Source organism: Lathamus discolor, chromosome 6 (genome assembly GCF_037157495.1).
Source record: "Lathamus discolor isolate bLatDis1 chromosome 6, bLatDis1.hap1, whole genome shotgun sequence".
NCBI classification, from domain to species: domain Eukaryota; kingdom Metazoa; phylum Chordata; class Aves; order Psittaciformes; family Psittacidae; genus Lathamus; species Lathamus discolor.
Window position 1 is genome coordinate 86,168,168 of NC_088889.1, and position 27,833 is coordinate 86,196,000.

At 47.8% G+C, this 27,833-nt stretch overlaps 1 protein-coding gene across 1 annotated transcript in view; it reads right to left on the reverse strand.

Annotated features, from left to right (window-relative positions):
- Positions 1–27,833, reverse strand: part of ADAP1 (ArfGAP with dual PH domains 1) — a 61,479-nt gene that overhangs the window by 2,619 nt on the left and 31,027 nt on the right. The window contains exons 5-8 of the mRNA XM_065684441.1: positions 8,476–8,588; positions 6,035–6,181; positions 2,438–2,521; positions 115–177 (exon numbers count right to left, since the gene is read on the reverse strand). Coding sequence (XP_065540513.1) covers positions 115–177; positions 2,438–2,521; positions 6,035–6,181; positions 8,476–8,588 — 407 coding nt within the window. The remainder of the gene's footprint in view (positions 1–114; positions 178–2,437; positions 2,522–6,034; positions 6,182–8,475; positions 8,589–27,833) is intronic.

Genomic DNA, 27,833 nt, shown 5'->3' on the forward strand with positions numbered 1-27,833 from the left:
TTAAGGCTTCGCCTCTCCAACAAGGGTGTCTTTGTCCCACCAGAGCACCCTTCCCAGCCCCATAAAGAGCAGGATTCATGCTTAGAGGGGCTGCAGAAACGTTTTATACCCTACCTTTGGCCCCGTTTTCTCCATGTAGCCTTCCTTCAAGTAGTTTCGAGAAAGCTTTGGCACCAGCTGGAGGCAGACGAAGAGGAGAGAAAAGAGAGCAGCGTCAGACGGAGGAAGCTGAGGGTCCCTGGGTGGACAGGGGGTCACTGAAAGGAAAGCCCCACCAAGCTCACGCATCAGCTCTGGCTGAACACTTCAGTCCCACCCCTCCAAAGTGCTCAGAAGAGGTGGGTGCAGAAACATGACGCATCTTTGAGCACTTGTCCAGCAAAGCCAGCAGCCCCCAGGCCACATCCCACTTCATGGGTGAGCTCTGGGGATACATCTCCTCCACCAGATGCAGTGGTTGCTCCTCACACAAGCCCTGAAGTACAATTTCCCTGTAAAACCCCATTAACGCACACTGCCTGTGCACGCCCCGTTCCTGCAGATCCTGCTGACAACAGCTACCAGCACCAGGGATATTTTTAACGCTGCTTAGTGAAGACAAGGCAGTAGCTGCGAGATCTTAGCAGAAGCCTCTAAAAGCCTCTTGAAAGATGACGAGCCTCACCAAAACCAGGGCCGATGAACCCGGCCACGTGCCTCCCCGCCCCTGCCCCTGCCTTTCATTTAAGCAGGTTGAGCAGGTGTGTGCTTGTAAGGCAAAGACACCCCAAAATGCATCCATCCAAAGAACACAAAGCTGTTCCGCAGCAGCTGGGAGCATCTTCGTATTGGACACTTCATTATAGGCAGTGAAGGGCTCTGCAGCGTTCATAGCCCTGATGTGTGGCTTATGGGACAGGGATGAGGACATTTTGCTAAGCATGGTGCTCAGAGAGGTTTCCCACCCTGCAGATGGGTCCCCAAAGCATCCATCAGGGACCCTCACCCCCCAGGAGCTGCAGAGGCAGCCAGGGCATCCTTAGGGTGGTGCGAGCAATTTGTATCTCTCTACTGCATTTAACCAGGCTCCTGTTTAATGCCTTCTCATCTCTCTGACAGGGTAAAGGACTCATAAATAAATGCTAATGATGGCAACACCCCGGCTGGAGCTACCACACGTACATAACCCAGTCTCCACAGAGGCCTCCCCAAGCTGAATGCTGTGAAGGGCTGTTCAGTATTCCAAAGTCAAAAGCTTAACACTGCTAACCATTACAGTCCTCTGTTTACTCCAAAGAGTAACTGATGAGAAGGGGATAAGCAAAAACATCGATAACTTATCTCCCACCGAAACTGCCAGGGGGTGAGCATATGAACACTCACCAACTCTATTAAGGTCTGAGGGATTTTGGGGGGCAATTTGATTCAGATGTGCCAACCAATTTTAGGAGAAGGAGAGAATATGGACAGGGGTAGAAATGATTAAGGGAAGTATATGCTGCACAGCAACTATTACTGGTTCGTTATAACCAGCAACAACCAGTGACATTACACACCAATTGAAGTGCAACTGCAACACAAAACACTTACTCTCAGCTTGCATTAATAATGTCTCTAGTATTATATTAGCAAAACGTAATGCAATTAGCAGTTCCAGCTCCCGGAGAATACAAGACAAGAGATATAAGACAGGCTGCACTGACCTGCACACAACAACTCATCCCAGAGACCTGGGTACAGCACTGGCATTCTTTTGCCTTCATCTTTTCTACCTTGCAGCCTTTGTTTCAGCTTTTAACAGACCTCACAGCAGCCTTCCAGTATCTGAAGGGGGCCTATAGGGATGCTGGGGAGGGACTCTTCATCAGGGACTGTAGTGACAGGACAAGGGGTAATGGGTTAAAACTTAAACAGGGGAAGTTTAGATCGGCTATAAGGAAGAAGTTCTTTACTGTGAGGGTGCTGAGGCACTGGAATGGGTTGCCCAGGGAGGTTGTGAATGCTCCATCCCTGGTGGTGTTCAAGGCCAGGTTGGATAAAGCCCTGGGTGATGTGGTTTAGTGTGAGGTGTCCCTGCCCCATGGCAGGGGGTTGGAACTGAATGATCTTAAGGTCCTTTCCAACCCTAACTATTCTATGATTCTATTACAACAACAGCTTTCCGGAAAGATGCTCATGGCTTCTGCACATGTGACAGCGCTGGAGTTACTCATAAGCACGACTCACATCTTGAGGGCTGAGCACGTGTGCATGCACATGCACATGGTTTCCAGGCTGGATCGATGTTCTAACAGGTGCTGCACGTGGGCTCAACATCCCACTGCAAGAATTTCAACCCAGTAATTGTAAACCCCTCCGATGGATATAGCATGCCCCAAGCTTTCCAGCTGGCTTACAAAATGCTAAAAATGAGCAAGGGGAAAAAACCCAACAACCACCAAACTGCAGGAAAACTCACATCAACGTCACTGGCTCCAGGGAATGCCACTTGTAAGTAATGAAACCGTGCTGCGCGGATGGCATTGAACCAGTCCACTATTTCCTAATAGTGAAAGAAAAGCACAGTGAGTAACGTACTTTGCACACAAAATAACATGATCCTGCTGTGTTTCATCTCTTCCATCACTTTGTCCCAGGTGACAGAGTGCAGTTTGGCAGCAGTCCTAAAAAAGATAGAATACAGACATAAAAGGGAGCAGCAAACGGGTGAAGGATGGGGAACATCCAGCTCTGCCCCAGGCTGCAGAACAGGACATGCACGGAGCTCTGCAGCGAGCACCAAGGGGCTTTCTGCAGAGGGAAGGATTTGAGCACATCTCTCAACTGTTAAAACCAGCAACAAATCAGCATTTGAGATGTGAAGCTTGAGCCTATAAACACGACTCAGCTTGTGCCGGCAGTGCAAAGGCAGCCTGCCACCTCTGCAGCCTGCCACCAACCGGTCAGCAGCCACAAGCACAGAACGCCTGGATCCGCTTCAATTTGTGCAACATACTTCCATCTTTTGCTAAGAGTGGCTAAATCTCTCTTCATCTTTGTACCCCAGTCATATCTGTGATTCCTCCAGGGACAAACACAGCAATAACAAAGTCCCAGCTCACTTCCCAATTCTTCTTCCTTCCCTTGGCAACAATCTCTCAATCTTTTGCTTTCTGTTGTTGGTTCGTTGGTTTTGTTTTTCCCCTACAAAACAGTTGTTTTAGAACTTCTTTCTCTTAAAACTCTATGATTCCTTTGTTTCTGGTGAGACCCTCGGAGCTCGTGCCACACTGCATGCCTTTTTGAAGGTTTCGCTGAGAAATGCCACATTAATTTGAAGTGATCCGCACAGGGAGCTGTCAGACACTGCCTTGCAGTCTAAAGGCATGGGCAGAAGAAAGGCACATTGGAAGGAAGATGTACCAGCTGCCTGCACCGGGATGCTGAGCTGCAGGGAGAGGGGATGCTGAACCTCTGGCTGCCACACCACACATCAGGGACAGGTTCAGTGAACCAGGCTTCACCCTCAAACAAACAGTCAACCCTTTCAGCTGCGGCTGCCGCAGCATAAGAAAAACCGTATCAAACTAGAAGTCAGCCTTCAGTATCTTGAAAAAGATTTAAACCTTTTCATGCTTTAAAATTTATTTGGGGAGGGCAAGGGCAAGGCTCTTCTGTGTGATTTTGGGAACTGGGGGTATCTCAAAAATGGTCTAACATGACAAACGGCCACCCCCTGGAAGGTCAAAAGCTTTGGTTTGTTAATCTACTTCAAGTGGAAGGAAGAAAACATAATAGGATATACAGAAACAATGTTTTTGAAAACTCTAACCTACTTGTCTAAGGTTTTACTTACTTACCACTTGCTTTCCTACCCTAAGCAGCTAAGCAGACCCCAGAGAGCTGCACAAAGAGAGTCAGCAAGAGTTAGGCTCCTGAAGTAAATGATGATCAAACCAAGCTGAAGGTAATGAGCAATATTAAGGTGCTGATATTTCATACAGTAACCAACTGGATGGATACGGATATATTTTTATAACTATTAAAACTATATATATATATTTTTATATATATGTGCTGGTCTCCTTGACTGCGGTGTGAGATGGGGTTTCATCCTGCAGAAAAGCAGAAGCTGAAACCCCCATGGCTTCCAGTAGATGACTGTTTCTCAGAATATTGATCATCCACTGCTGGAGGAAGCGACACCACCACCGTTCTTTGCACAAACCTATACCTGGGTATGCAAAGCCAGAAGGCTCAGCTGCTAAACTTCTGCCTGTATACTTACGAACAATGCCACAGATGGAGAGAGGAGATCGTAACTGATGTATTAAACTGATGTTGAACTGCTCAGTGTTTTCAGATGGGAAGGTGGTGTCTCATCAGCTCATCAGTGGAGATTCCTTTCTTTATGTCCCACAGCAAGCAGAGAAAATGAACTCCTGCCCTGCACCTTTGCAAATGGCTTTTCTAGGCTCTCAGCTTCCTTCTGCTCTGCTTGCAGTGCCACCGCAGACACCCCCCTCCACATGCCACCTTGGTGTCTTGCCAGTCTCCATCCTGTACCAGAGCCACCCACATTGCCATGGTAGTCTCAGACTGACAACCCCAGATAAAAATGCAACTGCTTCTCACTGTACCTCCAGCTCACCCAACCCTGGAGCTCAAGCAACGAGCCTGTCTGCTGCTGCTCCTCAGCCTGTCATGCCCCCTCCTCCCACCCTGAAAGCTCCTGGTGCGGCTCAGGAAAGGAAGAGCACTGGGGAAAAGCATTTTGCTAATTTATCCAGAGAACATCCAAAGATCCTGGTTTGCACCCTAAAGGTTGGCCTTTCCTGCAGACAGCCCATCTTCGAGCATCCCACCGGTGATGGTAACCCCAGGGCTGGCAGCAGCTCACTGCAGCTATCTGAGCTGCTCCAGCCATGACTGCTAGAGGTCCTGCAGAGGGAGCTTCAGCCCTGGATAGGAGCTCAGAGCACGGAAACCCACTTCTGCTGCTTTCCTGCCTCCCACATCCAGATGCAGATCTGGGGGCTGTTAAAGGGTGGCTTCAGCCCCGTGCCCACAGGAGGGACAGCCCCAGCAAGAAGCACCGGTTCAGCTGCCCCCAGGACAAGGGCAGTTTGCTCAGAGGAGTCATCCCACACAGAGGATCGGTCTCCAGCTCCAGTGGGTGCCTCAGCTTCACCCTGCCTGGCTCTGGTGATGGGTAAGTGCTAACAAGGGACCACAACAACATCCTTTAAAATGGTCAGAGCCCAAGACACATCTTCCTGCTGGCACAGCTCTCCAGGACCTGCAAACCCTGCCGTGCTGCAGGGTGTGAGAGGCCGGCCAGGCTATCTATTATGTGTCTGTTATATGCATATATGCATGCACACACACGCATATTACACGCACATTTATCTACATGTACAAAACCATGCCATGCAACTAATTAACACATCCTGATGCACTAACTGCTTCCTGCCAGGAGCACCTGCACTACACGGGAGCCACATTCAGCCTGTGAGCACGACAGGCGTCTTCTGGCTCCACAGCAACCGGAGCCTCAGCAGCAACACAGGTGAGATCAGCTTTGCTCTTCCACAAGTGAAGAGTGTTTTGGTGGCATTACTGACCGATACAGTCTGGAGAGCAGCGACTGCTTTGAGCGCATACTGCTTATCCCCAGCAGGGCTGTCGGGCTTGCTGTGCCTGGGTGAACAGCTGGGAACAGGCTGTGCACGGAGACAATCCCGCAAATCCCTGCCCTGCAGTCTATGAGGGATTGTCCCCAGAAAGCCTCTTTGAGAGGCAGGGTGCTGAAGGGGATGTAACAAAAAGGCTGGAGGCACCATGACAGCCAAAGTAGGTGCGATGTGACCATGACAGCTTTAGGCGCTGATTTTGTGGACACTCCAGGGCTGATGGTGCTTTGTGAGAACTCCCAAATATTTGGCAGAGGGAAGAAAGAGCTGAAAATTAAGGCTGTGAGATGGCATCTACTGCAAACCACTTCAGGAGGGCTGGGACCTCAGCATCAACCCCCAGGACCACAACCCAACCCTCCTTGTTACCTCCCTGCTCTCACCTTGCCATCTTCATGATAGACAAAGATGTTCCTTGTGCTATTGTCCTTCAAGTAAGTGATCTGCAGTCCGTGTGGGTTCCCGATTTTTGCAGGCTGGAAAGTTGCATTTAGATGTTCGATCTTCATAATTGCTTTGGGTTCCTTCGCCTGGAAAACACAGCTGAGTGAGCAGACACCTGAGAATTGGCTTTCAAACCAGAAGGCAGTTCCCTTGGTCAGAAAACCCTGATTGAGGCCATTAGCTAAAAAAACCAGATTACTCCCAGCCCACAAAACTGCCCATTGACGAGATATCAAAGCCTTTGCTCGCGTGTCAGTGAGTGCTTTCTACCAGCTTGGAAAAATGCTCTGCTCTGCAAAATCCAGCGGAGTTCAAGGGGAGGAAGGTTTCAGTCCAGCAGCAAGATGGACAGACCAGCTCTCATGACTAGATGTTGTGCTATGAAGACAAGCACCTTCACCCTCCTCTGTTCAACTGTCTCCTGACTCCTAATCTCTCCAGACCCTAAGTGACCGGCATTTACTCTGGGATGAGCACTGCCAAAGAAGAAAGAAAACCATTCAGCCAGGCAGAAGAAAAGCGCACACTGCAATAGGCCAGGCTGCTTTCTGCATCTCGAGCACCCACACCCAGTTCATCTTTCCCAAGAAGACAGAGGATAACCCCCCCTGCCAACTTCAGACCTGGGGGCTAGGCTGGCAGGGGGCATCATGCTCACACTCCCCTAGTCCTATCCTCTCACAAGAGGCATTGGCTTCTGACTCTGCTCATCCTTTTGCCCTCCAAACTGTGAACTTTCTTTTCAGAGGGACAAATAGATACCTTATCTATCCCCCCAGGAGGGGGGCTAGCCCAATGGTGGCCCTCCCAGACACCAAAACCACCTGCACCGTCTGTGGCAGTTCACTTGAACTTTGTAGTGCACTTGGTCTTCCCACAAAACATCTCTAGTTTACCACCCTTTCAGGACCGCACTGAGAAGTGAACTAGCAAGCGAGAATAAAACACCCCCAGAAATGAAGATTAGGCTCTTTGTAACACCAGATTTAGGGCACAGCCAGGGGACAAGAGAAGATGGTGCAGTAGTGCCATAGTCCCCAGCACCACGCACAAGTCCCTGAGCTGGCAGAGATGCTCGTGCTGTTTTGGAAACTTGGGGACTTGCCGTGGACAAACAGCCATTGTGAGTGACCCTGGGGAAGTCCCAGCAAAGAGGATGGGTCTAGACATTGCCATTTCATAGAATCATAGAATAGTTAGGGTTGGAAAGGACCTCAAGATCATCCAGTTCCAACCCCCCTGCCATGGGCAGGGACACCTCACACTAAACCATCCCACACAAGGCTTCATCCAACCTGGCCTTGAACACTGCCAGGGATGGAGAACTCACAACCTCCCTGGGCAACCGATTCCATTGCCTCATCACCCTAACAGGAAAGAATTTCCTCCTTATATCCAATCTAAACTTCCCCTGTTTAAGTTTTAACCCGTTACCCCTTGTCCTGTCCACCATGGTTATGGTCAACAACAAAGCAAAGCAGCTTTAAACTGCTGGAGCCATCAACAGCCACTAAATGGAACTTTCACTTCTCTCTCTGCAATGACTGGCTGTCTCCTGTCCTCAAGATGCCATTGCACCATAACCACACCATGCTGAAGGAGAAGAAGGTGCTATTGAAGCTGGCTGCCAAGCGTGCAGAAGGGTGGATGGATGTTCCTCCTCTGCACAGGGTGGCTCATCACGACACTATGACTGCATCAACTACTTGAGAAAAGTGGCTGGCGGCTCAGTCTGGTCCGCTCCCAGCTGTGATATTCACAGGAGACCCAAAGGTCAGGGAAAACACCTTGCCTTCCTCCGTTACGTGGTGCAGAAGAGTAGAGTGTCTATCCATTCATCACAAATGCAATTTTCATGGTAATAGCTCCATTTCTCACTTACAATAAATGAAAGGTGCTCTGGGGAAGAAGACAAATGCTTTCACACTGCTTGACGCTGGTAGAGAAAAGCAGGGAGCTTTTCCTCAGGACTGCTTGCCACGCCATGCAAAGGAGGTTTCAGACCTCTGCTACCGTTGCGAGGTGGTGATACCTTCATCACAAGCTAACCATAAATACGAAACCCATGTCAGCCGGAGGATGCAGAGACAGAGCTGAGGAAACTCCTTTGCTGGTGGCTTCAGAAAAGCCTTATCAACTTTAAAGGGCAACAGAGCAGGAACACGTAAAACTGCCGGTTCGGGTGTCTCACCGTGACTGGGGGAGGCCAAGAGCAAACCCTCCCAAAGTGAGCAGTGAGCTGTGCCCTCGTCCTGGAGCAAATGGGGACTCAGTTCTTATGAGAACTGCATCAATGAAATGGTGGCCTCAGAATTACTTGTTCAAAGGTGCTCTTACGGTTGTGATCCCCTGTCTGCGCACAGCAACCCCAGGTACTCACGTCATTTTTGTTGAAGTACTTCAGTGCACCTTCCCTCTCTGATAACACGAATTTGCGGCTTAAGAATTGCCCGTTGTCGCGTCCTCTCTTCCACAGAAACCCTTCTCGGTAGCCTGCAGCAGAAAGCAACTGCTGTGAAGCAGGGATAAAGCATTGTATTTAAAAAGACAGGGTGAAGAAAAGAAGAGCTTCAACTTCAAAACCAAGCAGACCAAATGTGTGGCTGGGTTGCTCAAGACATGAAGGCCTTTTCCTTCAGGTTTTCCCTTCTCACTCCACTCTTGCTCTTTTCCAACAGCCTGTGCTGCAGGTGTCCCCGCTCTGACACTGCGAAGTAGCAGGCAAAGGATTTTTGCCTTGCATCCCATGCTGCGATACAGGCAAAGATTTGAGGAGCAAAGCTGTGTCCCTGCACAGGCTCCCAGACAACAGCTCCTGGCACCAGGGATGCTGCTCAATCGATGTAAGTAGCAGATTTGAAGCAAGGTGAAGGCAGGTGAGACCTCCCCTCCTCTGCTGATGCTGCTGAAAAATGGACACCAGAGCGTGTGCATGCAGGGAAAGCAGTTCAGGGCAGATGGCTGCAGCAGCGTAAGCCACAAATAAATTTTTCACATGGAAAAAGGGGAAACGTTTGACGTTCTTCCCATTGACTTCAGGGCACTTTGGTTCAGAAAGCCACTGAGCACTCTTTCCCCTCCAGCCTGGTTGGCCATCCCATGCCTCTTCGCTCTCCCTGGATATCAGCCCCAAGGGCGGATCTGCTGCTGAGGAAGAGCACTGTTCAAAACGCACGAGCTTTATTTAAAACTCAAACCAGCCAGGGACAGAGAAACAAAGAATGCAAAAGGCTTCGCTGCTCAGATCAGGGAAGCGATTAGAGCTGATCCCTGCCAGCACCTCCTGCAGCAGCCACAGCGCCCAGCTTACCTCACAAGTTTAATTGATGCCTAAATGCTTCAAAGCCAAGAAAAGCCAAGAACTGCCCAGTACAAGTTTTGTGACTACTAACGGAGCAGTTTGGTGGTCATCCTCCATTTATGTAAGATACAATTATAGAAAAGTCGCACTGAAAATATGTGTTCCCTTCCTCTCTTAGTTTCATACTGTCCTGGGTTCAGCAGTAGCAGTCATTTTTCTCCTTCTTGGTAGGTGGTGCAGCGCTGTGTTTTGACTTTTGGCCTTGGAACAGAGCTGATAACACCGATGTTTTAGTCTGACCAAGGACTTTCTGAGCCTCATGCTCTGCCAGGGAGGAGGGGAAGCTGGGAGGAGGCAGAGACAGGACACCTGACCCAAACTGGCCAGGGAGGTATTCCATACCATAGCACGTCATGCCCGGGATGTAACAGAGAGTTACCCGGAAGGGCTAGTTCACTGCGGGGTTGGATGAGGCATCAGTCGGGGCTCGGTTTGGTGGGGTTGGGCAAGTTATCAGTCGGCTGCTGGTGAGCGGTTGTATTCTCTTCCCTTGTTATTTCCCTTATCATTATTATCACTGGTGGTAGCAGCAGTGATTTGTGTTATACCTTAGTTACTGGGCTGTTCTTGTCTCAACCCGTGGGAGTTGCATTCTTTTCGATTCTCCTCTCCGTCCCTCCGGGAGCAGGGGGAGGGCAAGAAGTGAGGGAGTGAGAGAGCGACTGCGTGATTTATGGCTTGACTTTGTTTAAACCACGACAGTTCTTTTTTGGCGCCCAACGGGGGGCTCGAACCCACGACCCTGGGATTAAGAGTCTCATGCTCTACTGACTGCGCTAGCCGGGCTACTGCTGGACCCAGGACACATCCCTTTTTGATTTTTGTTATTGGCTCTCAGGAGCCAGGATTTTAAAATTAAAACTTACATGTTTTATAACAACTTTCAAATAAGTAGCTGAACTTTTTTCTTTACAATATGCATATGTGGCATATTCAGCCCTTTCCTTCACCTGCCTGCTAGAAACCAGTGGTGTGCAGAAATTCCTCATTCAACCCGCTTTTCACTTGTCCATCCTGATACAGGATTGATTTAAACTACAGGTGAAAAGATGCAGGGTCCCTCAACCACCTGCTCAGCACTGACAATACAGATATAAGTGGTATAAAATAGTTCCATGACACAAAAACCTAAAGCAAGAAAAAATGCACATGCACAAACACCTCCATCTAGACTTACAAAGTCCTACACCAAATACTTCCTCAAGGTCCTCAAAGACATTTTACTGAACACCAGGCATTGGTGTCTGCTCTAAGTGCAATGGCAAAGCCAGTGCTGCTGCTGAATGCTCACCACAGAGAGCATCATGAACCCACTCAGCACAGCCAACGGCTGGCACACGGGACTGCTGGTAACTTGATGCGGATGGAAGCCATGGAAACTAATTTAAAGCTGTCAGCAGCATTTCCTTTGTTCCCTTATTCTATATGGGTCCTATATTGCAGCAGGGCTTGATTTAAAACATGGGGCCTCACCCAGGCGCTGCATGCCCCCCAGGAACCGGCATGGTGTTTTTGTTTCGGAGCCTGAGGGATCCCCCCTTCCTGAGTTATTTACAGCTCACTCGCACGAGTGAGCCAGCACAAGCAGAGCGTGCGCCTCTCCCCTCCATGAGATCCAGCAGACTCTATGGCCAGACAGACAGAGCAATAGCTGAACCCATGTCACTGCCCAGAGATGCTGACAGGACAGCCCAAACCTCAGCTACCCCATGGCCACACCAAGCTGGTGATGCCACGCCACTGTCCGCACCATCCTTCCACCTCCAAGCCCTCCCATCCCTCCAGTATGAAACAAGTGCTCCATCCCACACGGAGAATCGTCACCCATCTGCACTAGCAGCTGTATCCAGATACATCAGTAATGCAGAGGACCAATACTGGATTCATCAGGGGAACGACAAGTCTGAAGCTCTTTCTCCCATCCACACATTCACCTCGCGAGAGACTTCCCCAAAGCCATGAGCAGAACAAGCGAATTCAGTCCACCAATTCAATACCATCCCAGCTGTGGGCTTGCTATGTACCTTTTCTAGTGAAAACACATGACTAACCCATTGGAGGGCACTTGCAGCATCAGAAAGAGAAGAAACCATGAGGAGCAGGATTATCCAGTCTGAGAAGGGAAGCAGACAAAAAAGCCACTAAACCCCAGCTAAGGGCAGACTCGTCTTAAAACAGCACAGGAAAGGCCTGGGCTGACGCACTCATATCACCACTGTGGCAGGAATTCAATTGCCGGGGAACTGAAGCTCTGACTGATTCAGAGTCAGATGCTGCTACCTGCCAGGCTCTATCAGCAAACCCTCCATGTACCCTGTAGCGGGCTGTACACGATGGAGCTGAATAGGAATAATGTCTCTCTGACAGGAGACAGACAGGCAGTAGGTGATGCCCGGCTGATATGTTTGTAAAATGCAAGGTTTGCTTAATGTGAAGCAGAGATGCTGCTGGAGCTCCGATGGCTGGTGACTGCCCACTGCTCTCCTGAATATAAACGTATTAAGCAGCTTGCACTCCAAGTGTGAGGTTTAGAAACCGCAGGACGGGACAGTTTCTGTTCCTGAAGGGTGCTGATTTTTAATGCCAAGCCAGTTGGAGCAACAAGAGAATACTTCAACAGCCATTTCTATTTACTTCACTAAATGTCAGAGACCATTTCAGAGCCTCTCCACTGCCTCTCTGTGCCTGACATTTGGGGAACACTAACACCTCATAGAGGGCTGGGGAGACCTGGGTTTAGAAGAGAGGACATCAGTGTCAAACAAGAGAGGAGAGATAATGCGAAGAGGACAGTGACATCTCCAAATGCAAACGCAGGGTGATGCAGAAGGAAAGCCCATCTTTTACTTCAGTAGTCCCCACTTGGGGTTTGCTCAGCTCGGCAGAGCACACTGGGCACACAATGCTCAGCAGCTCCATCTCAGAGCAACTCAGCTCCACAAGTCGTGGCTGTGGGTCTCATACATTCATTCCAGTGTTGCATTACAAACATCCGAACGGCAAAGGATGCTGCAGACATTCTTTATTAAACTTGCTCCCCGCCACAACACATTTCTTGGCACTTTTCTTAGCACATTTCTAAGCACTTGAGGGACAAAAAATAAAATTACCCTGCATTTCCCCAAAGAGGATCTCAAATAATTGCAAATCTGTAAAGCCCACCTAATGCTTACCCCTGGAAGACGGGCATTGTAATGGTCATAGAGAAGGAAGCCCAGAGAGGTTTGGTGAGTACCCACGACAAGACTGCAAGCCAGTGTCGAAGTCAGGCTGGAAAAACAGCTTTCCCTGCCCTTCTATATCGGGACATTTCATCATTTTGATCTTCTCTTTCCAACCCTTTCGTGGCAAAACATAGTATCCAAAAATTCCACTCCAAGGAAGCACAGGAAAAAACCAAACTCAACAACACAACACTGTTATCTCCTTCCATAGCTCCCATGCTGGCTCTGCCCAGACAGATCGCTCGGCAAAATGCTCCTGGCTGCTCTGACAAAGCCAGCTGCTGATTTCATTGTACTTCAGCACAGATTCTCATAAACCCTTCGCTTGCTTCTTTTCGTTTGTTTTTTTTATCTCTCTCCCTTCCTGCAGGGCTGCATCCTCAGGAACTGTTCCCCTGCTCTTCCCAAACCTGCTGCCTGCACCCCTGTCAACACTGATCAATGCAAGCCACCATGAACTGGACTTGAACCCAACATGAACCCATCCGGGTTCTCCAGGCAAACAGTATGTCAGCAAGATGTGTCCTCAATATCCTGATCTAAAGGACTATGAAAACAGTTAGAGAAGGCATTGAGAAACAAAACTGCAGGAGTCTGAACAGGGAACAGATCCCACACTGGAGGGCATCGGAGTTGGAGAACTAAACTATTTCTTCCTTGTCTCTGCGGGCTGCACTACCTTAGCAACAGCTTTGTGTTTAGAGGTATCTGGCCGAATTCAGATCTTAATGAGAGCTGTTCTGCTCATGCTGAAGCTAATGGCTACTAGTCCTATTGCTGGCGCTGGACCATGCAGCATTGGATTGTCAACATGTTCTTTTCCTCTCTCAGGGCACAGAATGAAGGACGCGGCTGCCTGTCATCATCCCACTTGACAACCACTACCCAATTGTGACTGTGGAAAAAACTACCTGGTGAAGACTGGCTGGAAAGCAGCTATGGGCACCCTTTAGAAATACCACTGTCGTGTTGGTAACGCTGCTGCTGTTTGGTTGTCAGGTTTTCTGTACCACTTCAACCACCTACCAAGAATAAAAACCCAACCAATTGCTTTTGCAGGCAGTTCTGACACAAACCCATGACAACTGCAAAAAAAACACCAAGCAGTTGTGACAAAGTTAGCCAACAAGTGGCCTGTAATATAACCTGAAATCACATAGCCTGAACGGGTATTTCTGACCCGTTATGTAGTTTCAAAGGTAAAATGAGGAACTGTCACTTCCACACTCACTTCATTGCCGCTGCTAAAACTCTGTGGGGCAAAGAAAACAGGCTTACCACATTGGTTGACTGAAAAAAACATACTGCATGGCCTTGTGTCAGCTCCATTGAGCTCGTGGCTGGGGCTCCTCCAAGCCAGGCATCAAAAACTGGTAAGACCCATTACCAGTGCTTTAGCCTAGCTTTAGCCTAGCCCAGCTTTCTCACTGGGTGAGAAGACGCAGAGGAATCAAGGGAGAGGATTTTCTAGCAAGATGGTCTAACAGAGACACCGTATTTCCACCCGACTTCCGCAAGCAATTCATTGAAGTTCCCCATTTTTTAAGAGGAGGGATATCGCTAGTTCCCCACCTCAGAAAGCTGTTACGGTGCTTAGTTAATGATGGGGTTTTTGGTGTCTGAGAATGTGTGTTATAGGAAGTACCCAAAATGACTCTTTCAGTTTCAACCTTTGTTCTCAAAGAATAAAACCCTCCTGGCAAGGAGAGCAATCAGACCAACTGGCTTGGGAAAAGGAATAAATACATGCATGGACTTTGCTTTCTGTGATCCTTAGTAAAGGATGGAATTAAACCACACCTACTCTTCAGTTGCCTGGGTGATTTATTTTGCAATTTCACCTGGAAAGAGGCATCAGAATTGCTCGTTTCCGTGACATTTCTAGGGCTGCAGTAATACCAGGTCTGGTCCAAGGCTTTTAGGAGAAAACATGTTAGTGCATCCAAAACCAAGCACAGCAACAGAGCCGATACCATCCCCGAACCCAAATGCATCACTCTGTTGTTTCTTGCCTTCTTGTCTCACTGCAAGACAAAGCATTGGGAGGCTCACATAGGAGGAAAAGAAATTAATTCCTTGTGTGTAAACCAAGAGCAATCACATTTGCCTAGAGTTCGTGCAGGAAACCTTCACCTACAGAAGCAGATTTTCTTTCCTCTAAGTAGTTTAAGTGTTTTGACCCCAATTCAGAGTTTTGGAGATTTAAATACAACAGCACTTTACTACTGAAATTGCAGGGTATGTATTGCCACTCCTCTGTATGTCAGAAGCCAAGTAGTCTGCTGCATTAACATTGTAAGATGTTAATTAAATCAGAACAGGATATAGGTACTTACTGGAGAGCTTGCGCCTGCTTTTTCTTGGAGGCTAAGGAACTGCATGATTATTTGGACCAGTTGAGTGGTGAATCCCTGACATCCCGCATTACCACTGACATCAATGTCACAACCTCCTTTCAAACCAGAGTCAGGAGGATAGTCCTTCTGAAATGAACCACACTGCCCATAGTCAGAGGGCTGGATGGAGAAGGTGGCATATTCTAAGGTTTCCATACGGACTGGACTTTGAATATTGTTGTAAAAAGAACTGTACTCCTCTTGCTTGTCTGTGTCAGTGCAGATCGTTTGGTTTGATTGCTCTAAGTCATAATATTTCTCTCTGCAGCATGCAGCCACAAAGCAAGACACTTCAAAAGCTTCAATTTGAAATTTTTAAGCATTTGCATGCCAATAAAAAAGGAATACTAAGTTTTCTCATGGAGGGAAAACACAGAACAGAAACAAACTCATATGTAAAGTAGTTCCCCTGTAAGAGGTGTAAAGATTGTTCTAACAACACTGAGCTTGCACTCCAGGCTGCGATCACTCCCCTGCTCTGCTGCACAGCACCGGCAGCTTGCTTTCCCCCTTCCTGTCTGCAGCTGTGCTGAGGAGCTTATAACCTCCCTGAAAATAATTCTGCAGTCATCTCCGGATAAATACACTTCCTGCTGGTTACACGTTCAGCAGTGCAGATACCGGCATATCGGAGATGACAGCATCCACTCGTGCAGGAGGCAGAGGGGACCTTGCAGACTTGCTGATGAGACGAGCATTCCTTTCCCTAGGTGTTCTCCTGCATCTTTCCAGGTGAGGAGCCACCAAGAGCTGCTGCTGCTGCTCAAGCACAGTACCTTGGAAATGAAAGCCTCAGCAAGGAGAGAATGAGCATGCATGTAGTGATCCTGCAAACCAGTCTCTTTGCTCCTAGAAGGATACCTGGGCGGTAAGCTCTTGGTCCACCTTATGTAAGGATGGGTGCCTGGCATGTCTCACTTGACACTGTCTTGCAGGCAGAAGAGAGTGATCTCCCTTCATCCCCCTTCAGAAAACTCTTTATGCCCTCTAAGACAACATCTCACCCAGCCAAAGACCTCACATGTGCCCCACCCTGACGCCAACACCAACTCCAACCATCTTCTCATGCACACACATTTTAGAGGTAAGAATTTCCCTGCTCTTAATCAATCCATCCTCTCTTAATGAGCACTTAGCATCCAAATTACCTTTCCTAAAGGCCATTGTGCAGAGAACGGTTTCCTGTTGCCATCCAGTCTGCCCCTGCTGCCTTCCAGGAGCTCATAAAACAATTATTGTCCTGCTGCATTGTAGAGCCTCAGCTATGGGAGCAAGCAGCTGATTAGATTGATTGCTTCCACAATACCCAATTAACCCACACGCTCTGCAAATGATTGACTTAATCAGAGGCAATTAGCACTTGAATGGCTACATCAGACAGAAAGCCAGGGTTTAGTAGATGATTGAGACAACACCTTACAAACACCTCCTTGGCCTTCTAAGGGAAAACATCATTAATGCTCAGCTCAGAGCTGGAAGTAGCTGAAATGTTAGGTCGGTGGTTTTAGGTGGCAGAGAAAACACAAGGCAGCAGGAACACATACATTTCCCTTTACTGATAAAGGGAACAATGCCACATGCTGCTCCTAAGAGGAACTTGAGGAGCATAGATGTTCCCCTTTCCCCCCTCTTCCTGTTCATGCAGGACTGGGACCACCAACCAGCTGAAGAGACCTCAATGACTGACTGTCATGAGATGGTAACTTTTGTCTCTGAAAACTCTAGACAGTCAATCCCTGAGTGCTGTATGGACAAGGCTGTTTCCCATTACCATTTCTCCAACCAAAGTCAACTGTGGTTTACAAAACCATCTTCTATACCAATACCTCACAAGGCATCTTCCCCCATAATGTAAAAAAGCCTCCCTGAAAGACTGGATTTGGAGGCAGTACCATGGCTCTACAGAAATACAGATGTCCATGTCCTCAGTGACTATTTATCCTCTAGACAAACCACCCCAAACTGGCACAGCCAAGATAAAGACTCACCGTAGGAAGGTCAAGGAGACCAATGCCCCCTAAAACAAGGACAGAGATGATTTTAGATCATGTTTAGGGCATCCAAGCCAAGCACGGAAAACAAACTCTCCAGATCACTGCAAAAACACATTGTCATCTTGCTTCATCTTGAGCCGCAAACCCTTTGAAACGGAAGAAGTCATTTGTTCAGCTACCCAGCTGCTGGGATCAATACATGAAATGGAGCCAAATACATCATTTCTATGGAAAAAACATGGGGCTGAGCTTAACAACACGTCAGGATCCTGAGGCTGACAAAAAGAAGACAAGGTCTGTCCCCATACACAGGCATGTGGTATTTAAATGCAAGGTCAGCCCCTGGGTTCCCAGTCCCTTTTAATGTCATCATGAATACACTTGGATTGCTGGCTCACAGCTGAAAATCCAAATTGCTTCTAAGCAAAGCCCAAATAATAAAGCTAAAATCCATTAAGCCTGTGATGTTTGCCACTATTTAAATCTGATTAAAATTGTACATGACACCACTAAGCCTAAGAGTCAGAAAACACTCTTGTCAGGTCTGATGTTTCCCCATGTAATCCAGACCCCCCTTCTTTCACCAGGTTGTCAGCTAAAAGGAGCCATAATAAGAGATCATGTACCTAATCCAGTTTCCTAAGCTGTTTTTAACTGGCTCCTTTAATCACACGTTATGATTCCTTACAGAGCAGCTCTCAGGTGACAAAGACATTAATACAGCCAGTCATTCTCCCAGAAGGTGTCTTGGATGGGATCACGTTTGCCCCTTGCGATGACTGGGTGCAGCAGGAATGAGACACACAAGGTGTCTCCACAGAGCACGGGGAAGCTATCAGTGGGATGAAAGGTGGGAAACTGAGGCAGCAGGAGGTGACAACCTCTGGGCAAGCAACAGCAAAGTAAGGTGGTGCTAAGGGCACTCAGCAGAGAAAAGACTCCTTTCACTAGAATGATTCTTGAGCTCACAGGGAGCACTCGCTTCCCCTTTAAATGCTGTATGGGAACAAATACCAGGAGAAAATGCCAAAACATAGAATCCCAAGCCTTCACCTGACCACTGTGGGCATATCAAGTTTGGTGTCCGCTACAGAGAACACAGCCACATCCTCCCTTTTATCAGTTTATCTTATAATTGACCATAGACACAGTACAAGCTTCCATGGTAACTTAATAATTGAGCAAGTTTTTATGTATTGAAGGTAAGGCAATAGTTGGCTGCTGCAGTATCTGCTGGGACATGTTACAGAAAATGTCTTTACTGGAAGTCTTGCACTTGTGTTACTGAGAATTGAATATGGAATCCAATTGTACTTGGAAATCAAATGCTTCCTTTTTGAGTGGCATTCCCACATGCCCAACTGGGAGCTGCTGGCTGCTCAGAGAAAAAATCCAGTTACAGGTAAATAACCTTCAGAGACCTTTTTCAGCCAGTTTTTTATTACAAAAGGCAGATGAAAGCTGAGAGGTTCCCAGTTCAATGCTCATCCCGTTTACTAGCACGGAACGCACTCAAAGCTTGATTTAGCTGGAAAGCTGGGTGAGAAAACATTTAAGGACAGTCACGCAGTACTAAGTCACAACGGTATCCGTACAGCAGTACACTTCAGAAGCTGAGTTTTGAGAGCTAAACCATTCCCAAGCTGGAAACCAGGATTCCCCTTGGGTAAGACACAAAGGCTCCAAAAAATCCTCGCTGCAGCTGTTGGGGGTTACTTGCACAAAAGCTGCATGGGAAGATGCACTGCACCCTTCTTGGCACCCAAAGGGACTGCTGCCACCATCCCACACCAGGCAGCTGCCCACACACTGCCTGGGCCTCTGCAAGGTGAGGGAGAACCCACCCAAAGCTTCACATGCAAACACATCGACTTCTATGCAGAAAGCAAAGAGGCAAGACACTGAAAGACTTGATGAAGAGCTCAACATGCACCACAGATGGGCTACACCAACCTATACGCTGCTGAGTCTTTAGCTTGACCCACCTGAAAGTGTGGATTTCATACAGGCATCCTGCAGGACCTCACACCACAGCCACGGGATCAGGCTAAAATATCCTTCAAGTCCTAAATAGTTTTAGAAGGGTCTCTCACCCACACCAATAAATAAAATCTCAGCCTGGGCAGCTGCCCACATGGATCAATCCAAGCAAGGATAAGATTAATTTAATCCCCCAACAGAGCTTTACAGGAGTCAACAGGGAAGTTCACAACCGACTTCAGATGGCTTTAGCAACTTCTGTCCAGGGCATCCCAGAATAAAGCACCTCCCCACATAGGCAGAATTGCCACGCAGCCATAAATCATGGAAACCCATTCTCGCCTGCAGATAACATTCCTCTTTGTTTGCTTTGAAGAGAAATCCGAAGGGCTTCAAGCACATCTGCTGCGGTGCTAACGGCTCCTGATTGTCTATTATGGAGCGCTCAACACATTTAGAGTCAAAGCTACCCCTTTATGCAGGAAAAGGAGGAATTTTCAATTCAGGACTCGTTCCTCTCCTAGCTGCTGGTTTTACAGCTGTCCCAGAAATCAGCTCCTATAGGATGCTCCAGCAGCTGTGCTATCGCGGGAGGCACTTTCAGCAGCACAGCCACAGCCTCCGGGTAACGCAAGGACATTTGCACACCTTGGTTTTCTAAAACTATCAGCCCCGCATCCCCTGGACGAGCGTGATCCCACTTTATGAGCTCCTGTAACTATATAAACCGAGGCTAAACCCTGTCCCAATAAATCACTGACCAAAACTCCCACCGACTTCGCTACGCTAAATTTTCTTCTTCTAGCCTCTGCAATGCAAGTTTGAAATTCACCCCCACTGAGCCACCTCCTCATCTTTTAGGCATTTTGGGGCTCTGCTGTTAGTTACTGATGTGCCACATAACCGCTTCCCCCAGGGGCTGCCCTGGTTATGAAAATGGATGTGGCTCATCAAGGTAGCTGCTGTGTCTGCAGCAGTATTTTAAAAACCAGTCCTATTTAGCCAGCTGGGGATGCGCTTCCCACTCTCATTTCACTGTAAGCATGCAAGAGGTGCAGTGTGGACAACTCCTCCGCTGCAGACTTCTCTGCTGCACTGGAGATTTCAAGGTGAAAACTATAGGGGGGGAAATGGAGATGGAGATGGGTTCATGCTTCTCAGTCAAGGTTGCTCTAAGGCTCAACAATATTCCTGGCAATCTCCAGAAAAAGACATGACCTAACTTTTACAGAATGTTCATTATCTGGTGGGAGAAACTGCCTGGCCCTGTGCAGGGCTCCAACATAAAACGGATCTTTCTTTAACAGAAATTTAATTAAACTAGGATGAGTTGCCACGAAATCAGCCTTTTCTATGCACTTTGTTTTCATATTGCTTTCTAGTCACTCCCTTCTCATTAGCAGAAGAAGGATGCATCAGCCTTTTGGTCCTGTGTCACTAAACAGGGAACGTGAAAGTGCACAGTATAAAACCATCAGGAGGTCCAGAACAGCAAGAACTACCTTCATAAACCATCATAAATAGAAAGGGGTGGCTACCCTATTATTTCCCTAAATGTTTGTTATCAAAACATGGGGAAATAGCCAGGTACTTCTCTTTAGCTCTCTCCAATCAATACAGATCCATTTATTGACTGTAAAAATCCAAGGTTACAGGAACAGCCTGAGCAGTATCAAATAGAATCATAGAATCTTTTAGGTTGGCAAAGACCTTTAAGATCATCGAGTCCAACCATTAACCCAGCAATGCCAAGTCCACCACTAAACCATGCTCCCTAAGTGCCACACAGAATCATATGTAGTATTTTGAGTTGGTTGATCTCAAATAGAGAAAGCTCAAGGACAGGAGAGGCTCATGCTAATTATAATTGGGGTGTTTCACATACTCACTGATCCTATAGCCTATACTCATAGGGTGGGCTAACTCTCCCAGGGAGCACCAACAGCTCAGGACATCTTCAGGGAGCATCCAGAGCACATCCTAAAACACAGGCAGTGCATTCAGCCACCAAGAGAATCCAGGGGCAGAAGGGTCTCAGACCATCTCGCTCATGAGAAACTGTACTAATTCTGCAAATACAAGTGACCTCAAACTGATCACAAATGGAACAATTCTGACTTGAGAAATGTAAGCTTTTCTGTTAAGGATGATGCAAAATGAAACAACATTTCTTAGGTGTGCTTTTCCAAGGCGAAAAGCCTAACCAAGCATTTTGCAAAAGTGCTTAGGTGGAAGAAAAAAAAAACCCCAACGGTTTAAAATTTCATAGTCCAGCCCTTACCCTTTTGGTAAGGCTCACTCCCCTGCCACTGCTTCCTCTACAGTGAGCATTGCTGCCACTTTACCTTTTGCACGATAGCTGCTGCTATTTGGCTAATTATAAAAGCTTGGATCAGAGCTACACTGAAGGCAGCTTGACAGAACCAGCTGTTAAAATTACAGCTGGATCCTCAAGGAGCTGTGAGCATCCAGCTTTAGCTCACGGCGGTGCTATCCCCTCCCCAGAGCCAGCTGCCAACACCTTGCTTGGCCAACTGCTCCTTCTCCTCCACCACCCCACCTCGGACCCACAGCTCCTCCCCTCTATTTTTGGCTGTGTAAATGCTTTTCTGCTTTAGAGGAGCTGAAGACACCAGTTGTATTTCTCCTTGCTAGATGTTCTCCTTCCTACAGCAGCTATCTGTAAGATCCATCACCACCCCATCACTTTGTCACCACGATGTTCATGAATTTCCTGGAGAGTGCTAACAGCAGTAGCTGGCCTCTTGCCATAGCCCAGAGATGTACAAAAAAAAATCCTAAAAATGAACTAAAGTTACCTTTAAAAGGAAAGCTTTTGCATTTGGAGCCTTTTGTTTTGCCTTCTGGTGGTGACAGTGCAGTGTCTCCTTAGCAAGGCTGGGAAATGATGCGGCATCATCCTTTGATTTTAACAGAGATGCACTAATTCTGAATCAGCACTTCCAAACGCTGCTGGAAGGCACTGAAAGGCTGCTCCAGTTCCTGGTTGTATCATGCCCATCCTGATGAAACATCAGCACATCCTGGCACCGGAACGCTGCCATGTGCGGGTCCCTGTCACAGGCCTGCTGCCCTTGCGGGAGCAAAAACAATAGTAAGACAAAGACACTGTGATCTCCCCTTGCATCTTTCTCCCTAGTTTAGTTCGTTAAACAGCTCTTTGATTCACCTTGTCTTTACTGCAACAACGTCTGCGTTTCATGTTTAAATCATTTGTATTGCAAAACTGCTGTACTGAGTGAGGTCTGAATAGGAGGAACACAGCTCTCCAGGAGGACCTGTTTCTTCCCTGCCTTGCCTGGACTCACCGCTGAAGCTGCAGCACATGCAGTTAGTCTTGCTGAGGATTACATCTGCTGCTGGTTTCTTTGGTGGATTTTTTCAAACAGATCCCTTTTCTTGCAAGGCAATTTGGCTCAATATTTATTCACCCTGGAGACAAGCTGTTGTGTGAGTTTTTGCTCTGCTCTGGATGAGACTGCAAAGAGCAGGAGAGGTGACCTGCAGAGCATCACCCACCCATCTGCGTCCTGCAGGAGCAGTGTCAGGGCATGCCAAGGAGGAAGAAGAAGAAGCCGTTGTTTGTTATAAAGCAATGACTACATTTCCCTCAAATCTCCAAGGAAAGGATGGAGAAAATTTTTTTGGAGCAAGTCCTGACAGGGAGTTGTGTAATGTTAAATACAGGATTATACTGGAAAGACATGAAAAGGAGGCTGAACATCAGCAAATGCCGTTGCCTGCTTCAGCTGAACGTACTTTTCTGTAGTTTCCTCCTTCTTCCATTTATTTTTCTTTTTTTCCCCAGAGGCTTTCAGCTTAAACTATTCCTCTCCAGTAGACAAAACTTTGGGGTAAAAAAAGAACCCCAGCCATTAGTGCTCCTTTTCTGTACCCAAAATTCACAGCACGAGTGCAGACCCCAAACCTTGCACCCACCTGCTGGGACATCATGTCCTCCCTTGCTCTTGTGGCTGCAAACACTGAACCCAATGCATGGCAAAGACCAAGCTGTGGGGCCTTGGACCCACCAAGTGAGGCACGCTGAGCAGCACTTAACCCAGGAGCACATGTGCTCTGAAGAAGCACCATCCCCGTGGTAAATCAGATGTCTAACAGGGATGCGGAGCGGCAGCACCCAGGGACCAGTGCCCAGAGAGCCTGGCTCCCAGCGTGACTCATGGCCTGGCAGCGGCTGATGTCAGTACCCAGAGAACAGAAGCCCTCTCTGTGGCTTCAGCAGCATGAGAAGGAGGTTTTCTGTGCCAGGCAAGGTTGCTCAATGTAGGGACACTCATGCTTTAACCCCCTCCTGACAACAGCACACCAACCTCCAGTATCCTTGATAACCAGGCTGGAGAACTGCAGGGTTTGCTTCCATCTGGACATTTATATACCCAGCCCTCTGCTAAATGCTCTTCGATTCTCCCCAGACCAGGGCTGCTTTTTCAGTGCATCTGTCCAGCACCCGGAGGACTGCATGCAATCTGCACACAATGCTCTTAGTCACACTTGAAATGCAAAAACCCCCTTAAGCTTCTTAAATGGCAATAAGGTTTGCATCCTTTTCAGAGAGCCCCACTGCCACCTAGCCTGCCCTTCCACACCCCTGCCTACCATGCTCCCTACTGCTCCAACCACTATGAGAGATGCACTGGCAGAGTTTGTATAGTACCAAGCTCACAGCAGGCTGCAAAACTCAGCCAAGAAGATGAATTCCCCGGTACAGTCTCCCTGCGTGCTGCAGGCTGTGGTGTCAGATCATCTTATACTCTGGGACATTGAGACAGAGCAGAGGTCCATGCCAAAGAGATGCAGCATCCCTGTGCCCTGGGCTCTTCTTCCAGACATAAACCCAGCTGCCTTCTGAGGTCAGGTCTCACACCCAGCTCCACCAGGCTGCAAACACAAACTACAAGGGGGTAACAGTGCCAAACAGAGGAATTGCTCTTGATTTCAGCTAGGGAAGAGTGAAAATGCAGCCAGACTTTGGGACCAAGCAGCCAAGATCTTACAGACAAGGTCAGGATCAATCAAAGGGAGATTTGTAACACAATTTTGCTGAAACCCAGTAAGAGCCGAACCTGGTGCTTTGGTTCAGCCAAATACTGGAAGCAGCTGCTGGGAACTTACTGGAAACTGTGATTTAATAGAGGGCACCAGTGATGCAATCCTAGCTCCACACACCAAGCACCAGCACACGCTGCAGGGAAATAACGTCATGACTTCCTACCACAAAACATCTCCTCTTCCGTGTCCACATCTCTCCTTCACGAAAGTCTACCTGAATTTTCAACAAAATACTGGGCTACCCTGATTTTTGGTGCTTTTTAGCCCCACTGCGGTTGTGTTTTCATTTCCATCTCCAGCTCTGTGCGAGATCTGCTTACAGGGATGGGAGATGAGGGCTAAGACAGCGGTATCAAAAAGCACCTCAGAATGAATGATGCTCCATAGATCACGTGACAGCAACGTCTTCCTAATGCACACTGCAGCCCTGCCTCAGGAAAACAAGCACTTCCCATCAATGAAGGACAGCAGCAGAAAATGCCAGAGTTCCTCTCGAAGCCCAGCTCTAATACTTGAGTCTTTGAAGCAACAGAAGAGGATTTAATCCATTTTACAGCTAGCATCAGATAACTGACATCAAACAGCAGTGGAAGCAAAGCAGCGACTCCTCTTGTGAGGCTCATGAGTAGAAATAAATTAACTGATCTCTTTATATTCAAAATTCCTCTCTATAGACTAAAATCAAGGCCTGCTAAAGCTTCTGACAGCACTGTTTACCCACCAGCCATGTGTGCATTGAGGTTAAATAGAGATTTACACTCACAGAAACTCCTGAAAAATGGAGACTGTTGGATCAAGATGACAGACGCAGCCAATATTTCCATAAGTTCAAGTCAAAAAACGTCAGAAGAGCCAGTTATAATTAGGATTCTTCGGAATTTCTACATATGGTGTAAATCAAGAGGCACTGGCATTATGGGAAACGTGCCATTAAAAAACAGAATGAGGGGAAAATAAACTCTTTACTTGTATGGTACTATTCACTTTGACTCATGATGCAGGCTGGGCTTTAAAGGTGACTTAACATTTCTCAGCATTATGTGGCTCTAAAACTTTTATTCTGGTATTCAGAGTCTAATGTAACTTAACGTCTATAAAGTGACACGTCTTGCTGGTCTCACCACAAATGCCTCCATGGCCATCACTGGGTTTTGGGGGAAGGATTTAATACAAACCATTGCAACTGCCCTGCAGAGATTTCTCCACTGTTTAAAACACCAAACAGGTAGCAGAGATCATAAACTGATTTTCCTTAACAAAATGCCTACGGTCCACCTACAGACTGCTCCGAGCCGCTATTGCAAACCCAGCTGCAGATGTGCTCTGGTACCGAGCACTCCTCGTAGCTGCCCCCAAGTCTGTGCTGTAGCTCCTCAAACAAAAGGCAGCAGAGCGGCGGCAGCAGCTCCACTCAGCCCCACGTGGACACCAAAAGCTATTTTTATCACGAGGAGATGCTGTAAGCTCTTAAGGGACTGTGGGAAGAGAGAAAAGATGGAAGGGGAAAAAATAAAAGTGCTGAAGTATTTCTATACCTTGTCAGATCCCGTATGAGAGGCAGCACATAGCCCACACTGTAACCAGGTACACCTGCCTTTGCACTGTCAGCCACACTGGTGTACAGGCACAGCATGGAAATTGATGGTAGATTATTTCAGAAACACACCAAACCAGGCAAACACCCCCTGTACACACCAGTGCACCCCATGCCTCACAAGGCACTGCTGCTGAGTGGCAAACCGGGCAGGTGAGCTTGTTCTGCACCACCACGCTCTCCTACTGCACACACCGGTGCCTGGTCTGAGCCCAGCAAGCTCTTGATGCTAAGCCTAGAAATGGTTGCTTTTATCAAGTGGTTTCTCCCACTGCTCTCACGAGCTTGGTTTCTTAAGGAACCAAAGCTTATGTGAGCACGATCCATCACCCCCACTGGCTTCTCAGCATCTTAGACTATTTCAGCCAGGTGTAGTTCCCGGTACTTGCTAAACATTCTGCTCTTTCTTGCTTATACAGCAATGAGATAATTTGCATGCTTAAAAAATCAGCTTCATCCCTGCTTTTGCAGAACCACTCTTACAGTGGGGTGCTGCCTCCTATTCTCTGAGGGACCAGCATCTGCCTGCTCTTACCTCACACTCAACTGTACTGCCATCCTGCTCTGCATCTGTACAGTGCTTAGCACAGCATCACCTTGACCACCCGCAGATCTTCACCTGGAAAAAGTCAGAAGAGCTTCCCTGGAGTTGGTGAAAATACAATCGGGAACATCAGCCAAGGATGTGGGCTGCATTTGGGAAAAAACAACAATGAAATAATCTTCATGCATGAGAGAAGCTGAGATGGCAGTTGGCTACAGTCCTGACCACACACATTAGCTGGCTCAAATCTTCCTCAGTGCTAAAAGCAGCTCTTGATTTAGCTGATAACACTTTTGTAAGAATAGAGTTTTGATTCGACTATTTTACTCCACGTGGTTGTCTTGTCAGCAGTTCAAAGATGCTACAGGAAGCACCTCTGGCACTTTTCCCCACTTGCAAGGAGACAGTTTCACACAACAGCTTTGTATTGCCCATGTCAAGTCGCTCCCACAGTACTATTTCATCAAACATCACCAGCGCTTGCACAAGTAAGAGCATCTCACTACCCATGGTGTGATGCTTTGACCATGGAGCAGGTGCAAAAGGAGGAAGCAGTCTCCTCCATCAAGAATTTCAGATGGCATAAATGAGCCCTAATGTTGATGGAGCAATTCAGATCCATGCCAGCCAAGGCAGAAATAAGGCAAGGAAAAAAAAACAAACTACCCTTGCCTCTCTGGCACCTCTCATAGAAGCCCAAATCCAGGAACAACCTGCTGCCATGACCTTGATACTGCTACAATGCCCTGAACTGAGACTTTGCAGATGGCTCTTTCTTTAAGCCTTTTCACCAGCATCAATTTCTCTTTCACTTCAAACATCCTTCCCTGCAAGGGAGCTGCAGCCAAGCCTGAGAAGGCTGTATTGCAGGGCAGTGATAAGTCTGCATATGTGAAAGGATGCTGGAGAAAACGCCTCTCCTTTGAGCAGCATGCTCTCTTTCACTTGTTATCCCCAGTGGTTTGCAGCATGAAAATCTTGCTGACTGCACAGAAGATGCCCTGTTCCCTGCGCCTGCAGGCCCAGCAACGACCCCTCTCCCCTCCAGGGCCAGGGAAAGTGATCCCACACCAGACCCACAGCAGGTTCTGCTAGCCCCAAAGCCCAGCATTTAACTGATGATTGCTCCACGGACTCTTAACAGCTGTAATACCAAATATATCACGTGAAAATCCTACTTTTTCCGAGGCAGAGAGCCATCGCGGCCAAGGACAGCAATAGAAGATGTGATTCCAGTCTTTCCCAAGATGGACCCCTCCGAACATCATTACATTCTTGCAAGGCTTGGATGGGCTCTCACCTCCTCTGGTCCTGGCTGATGGACAACATTCCATCCTCAGGACCACATCCCATCAAAGCAGGTTGTAGCACAGACCAACTGAACTATGTCCATGCTCATCTCCCTTGGATGCAGCCCTCCTCCCCTGCAAACCCCTTACACCTCTTCTCACTCCGCTTCCCAGACCCCCAGGCTGTGCTTTGCTAATAACTGGGAGGAGGGAGTGCTACTGGCCAGAGAAGATGGGGTGTTTTTCTGAGGGGTTAAAGAATGTA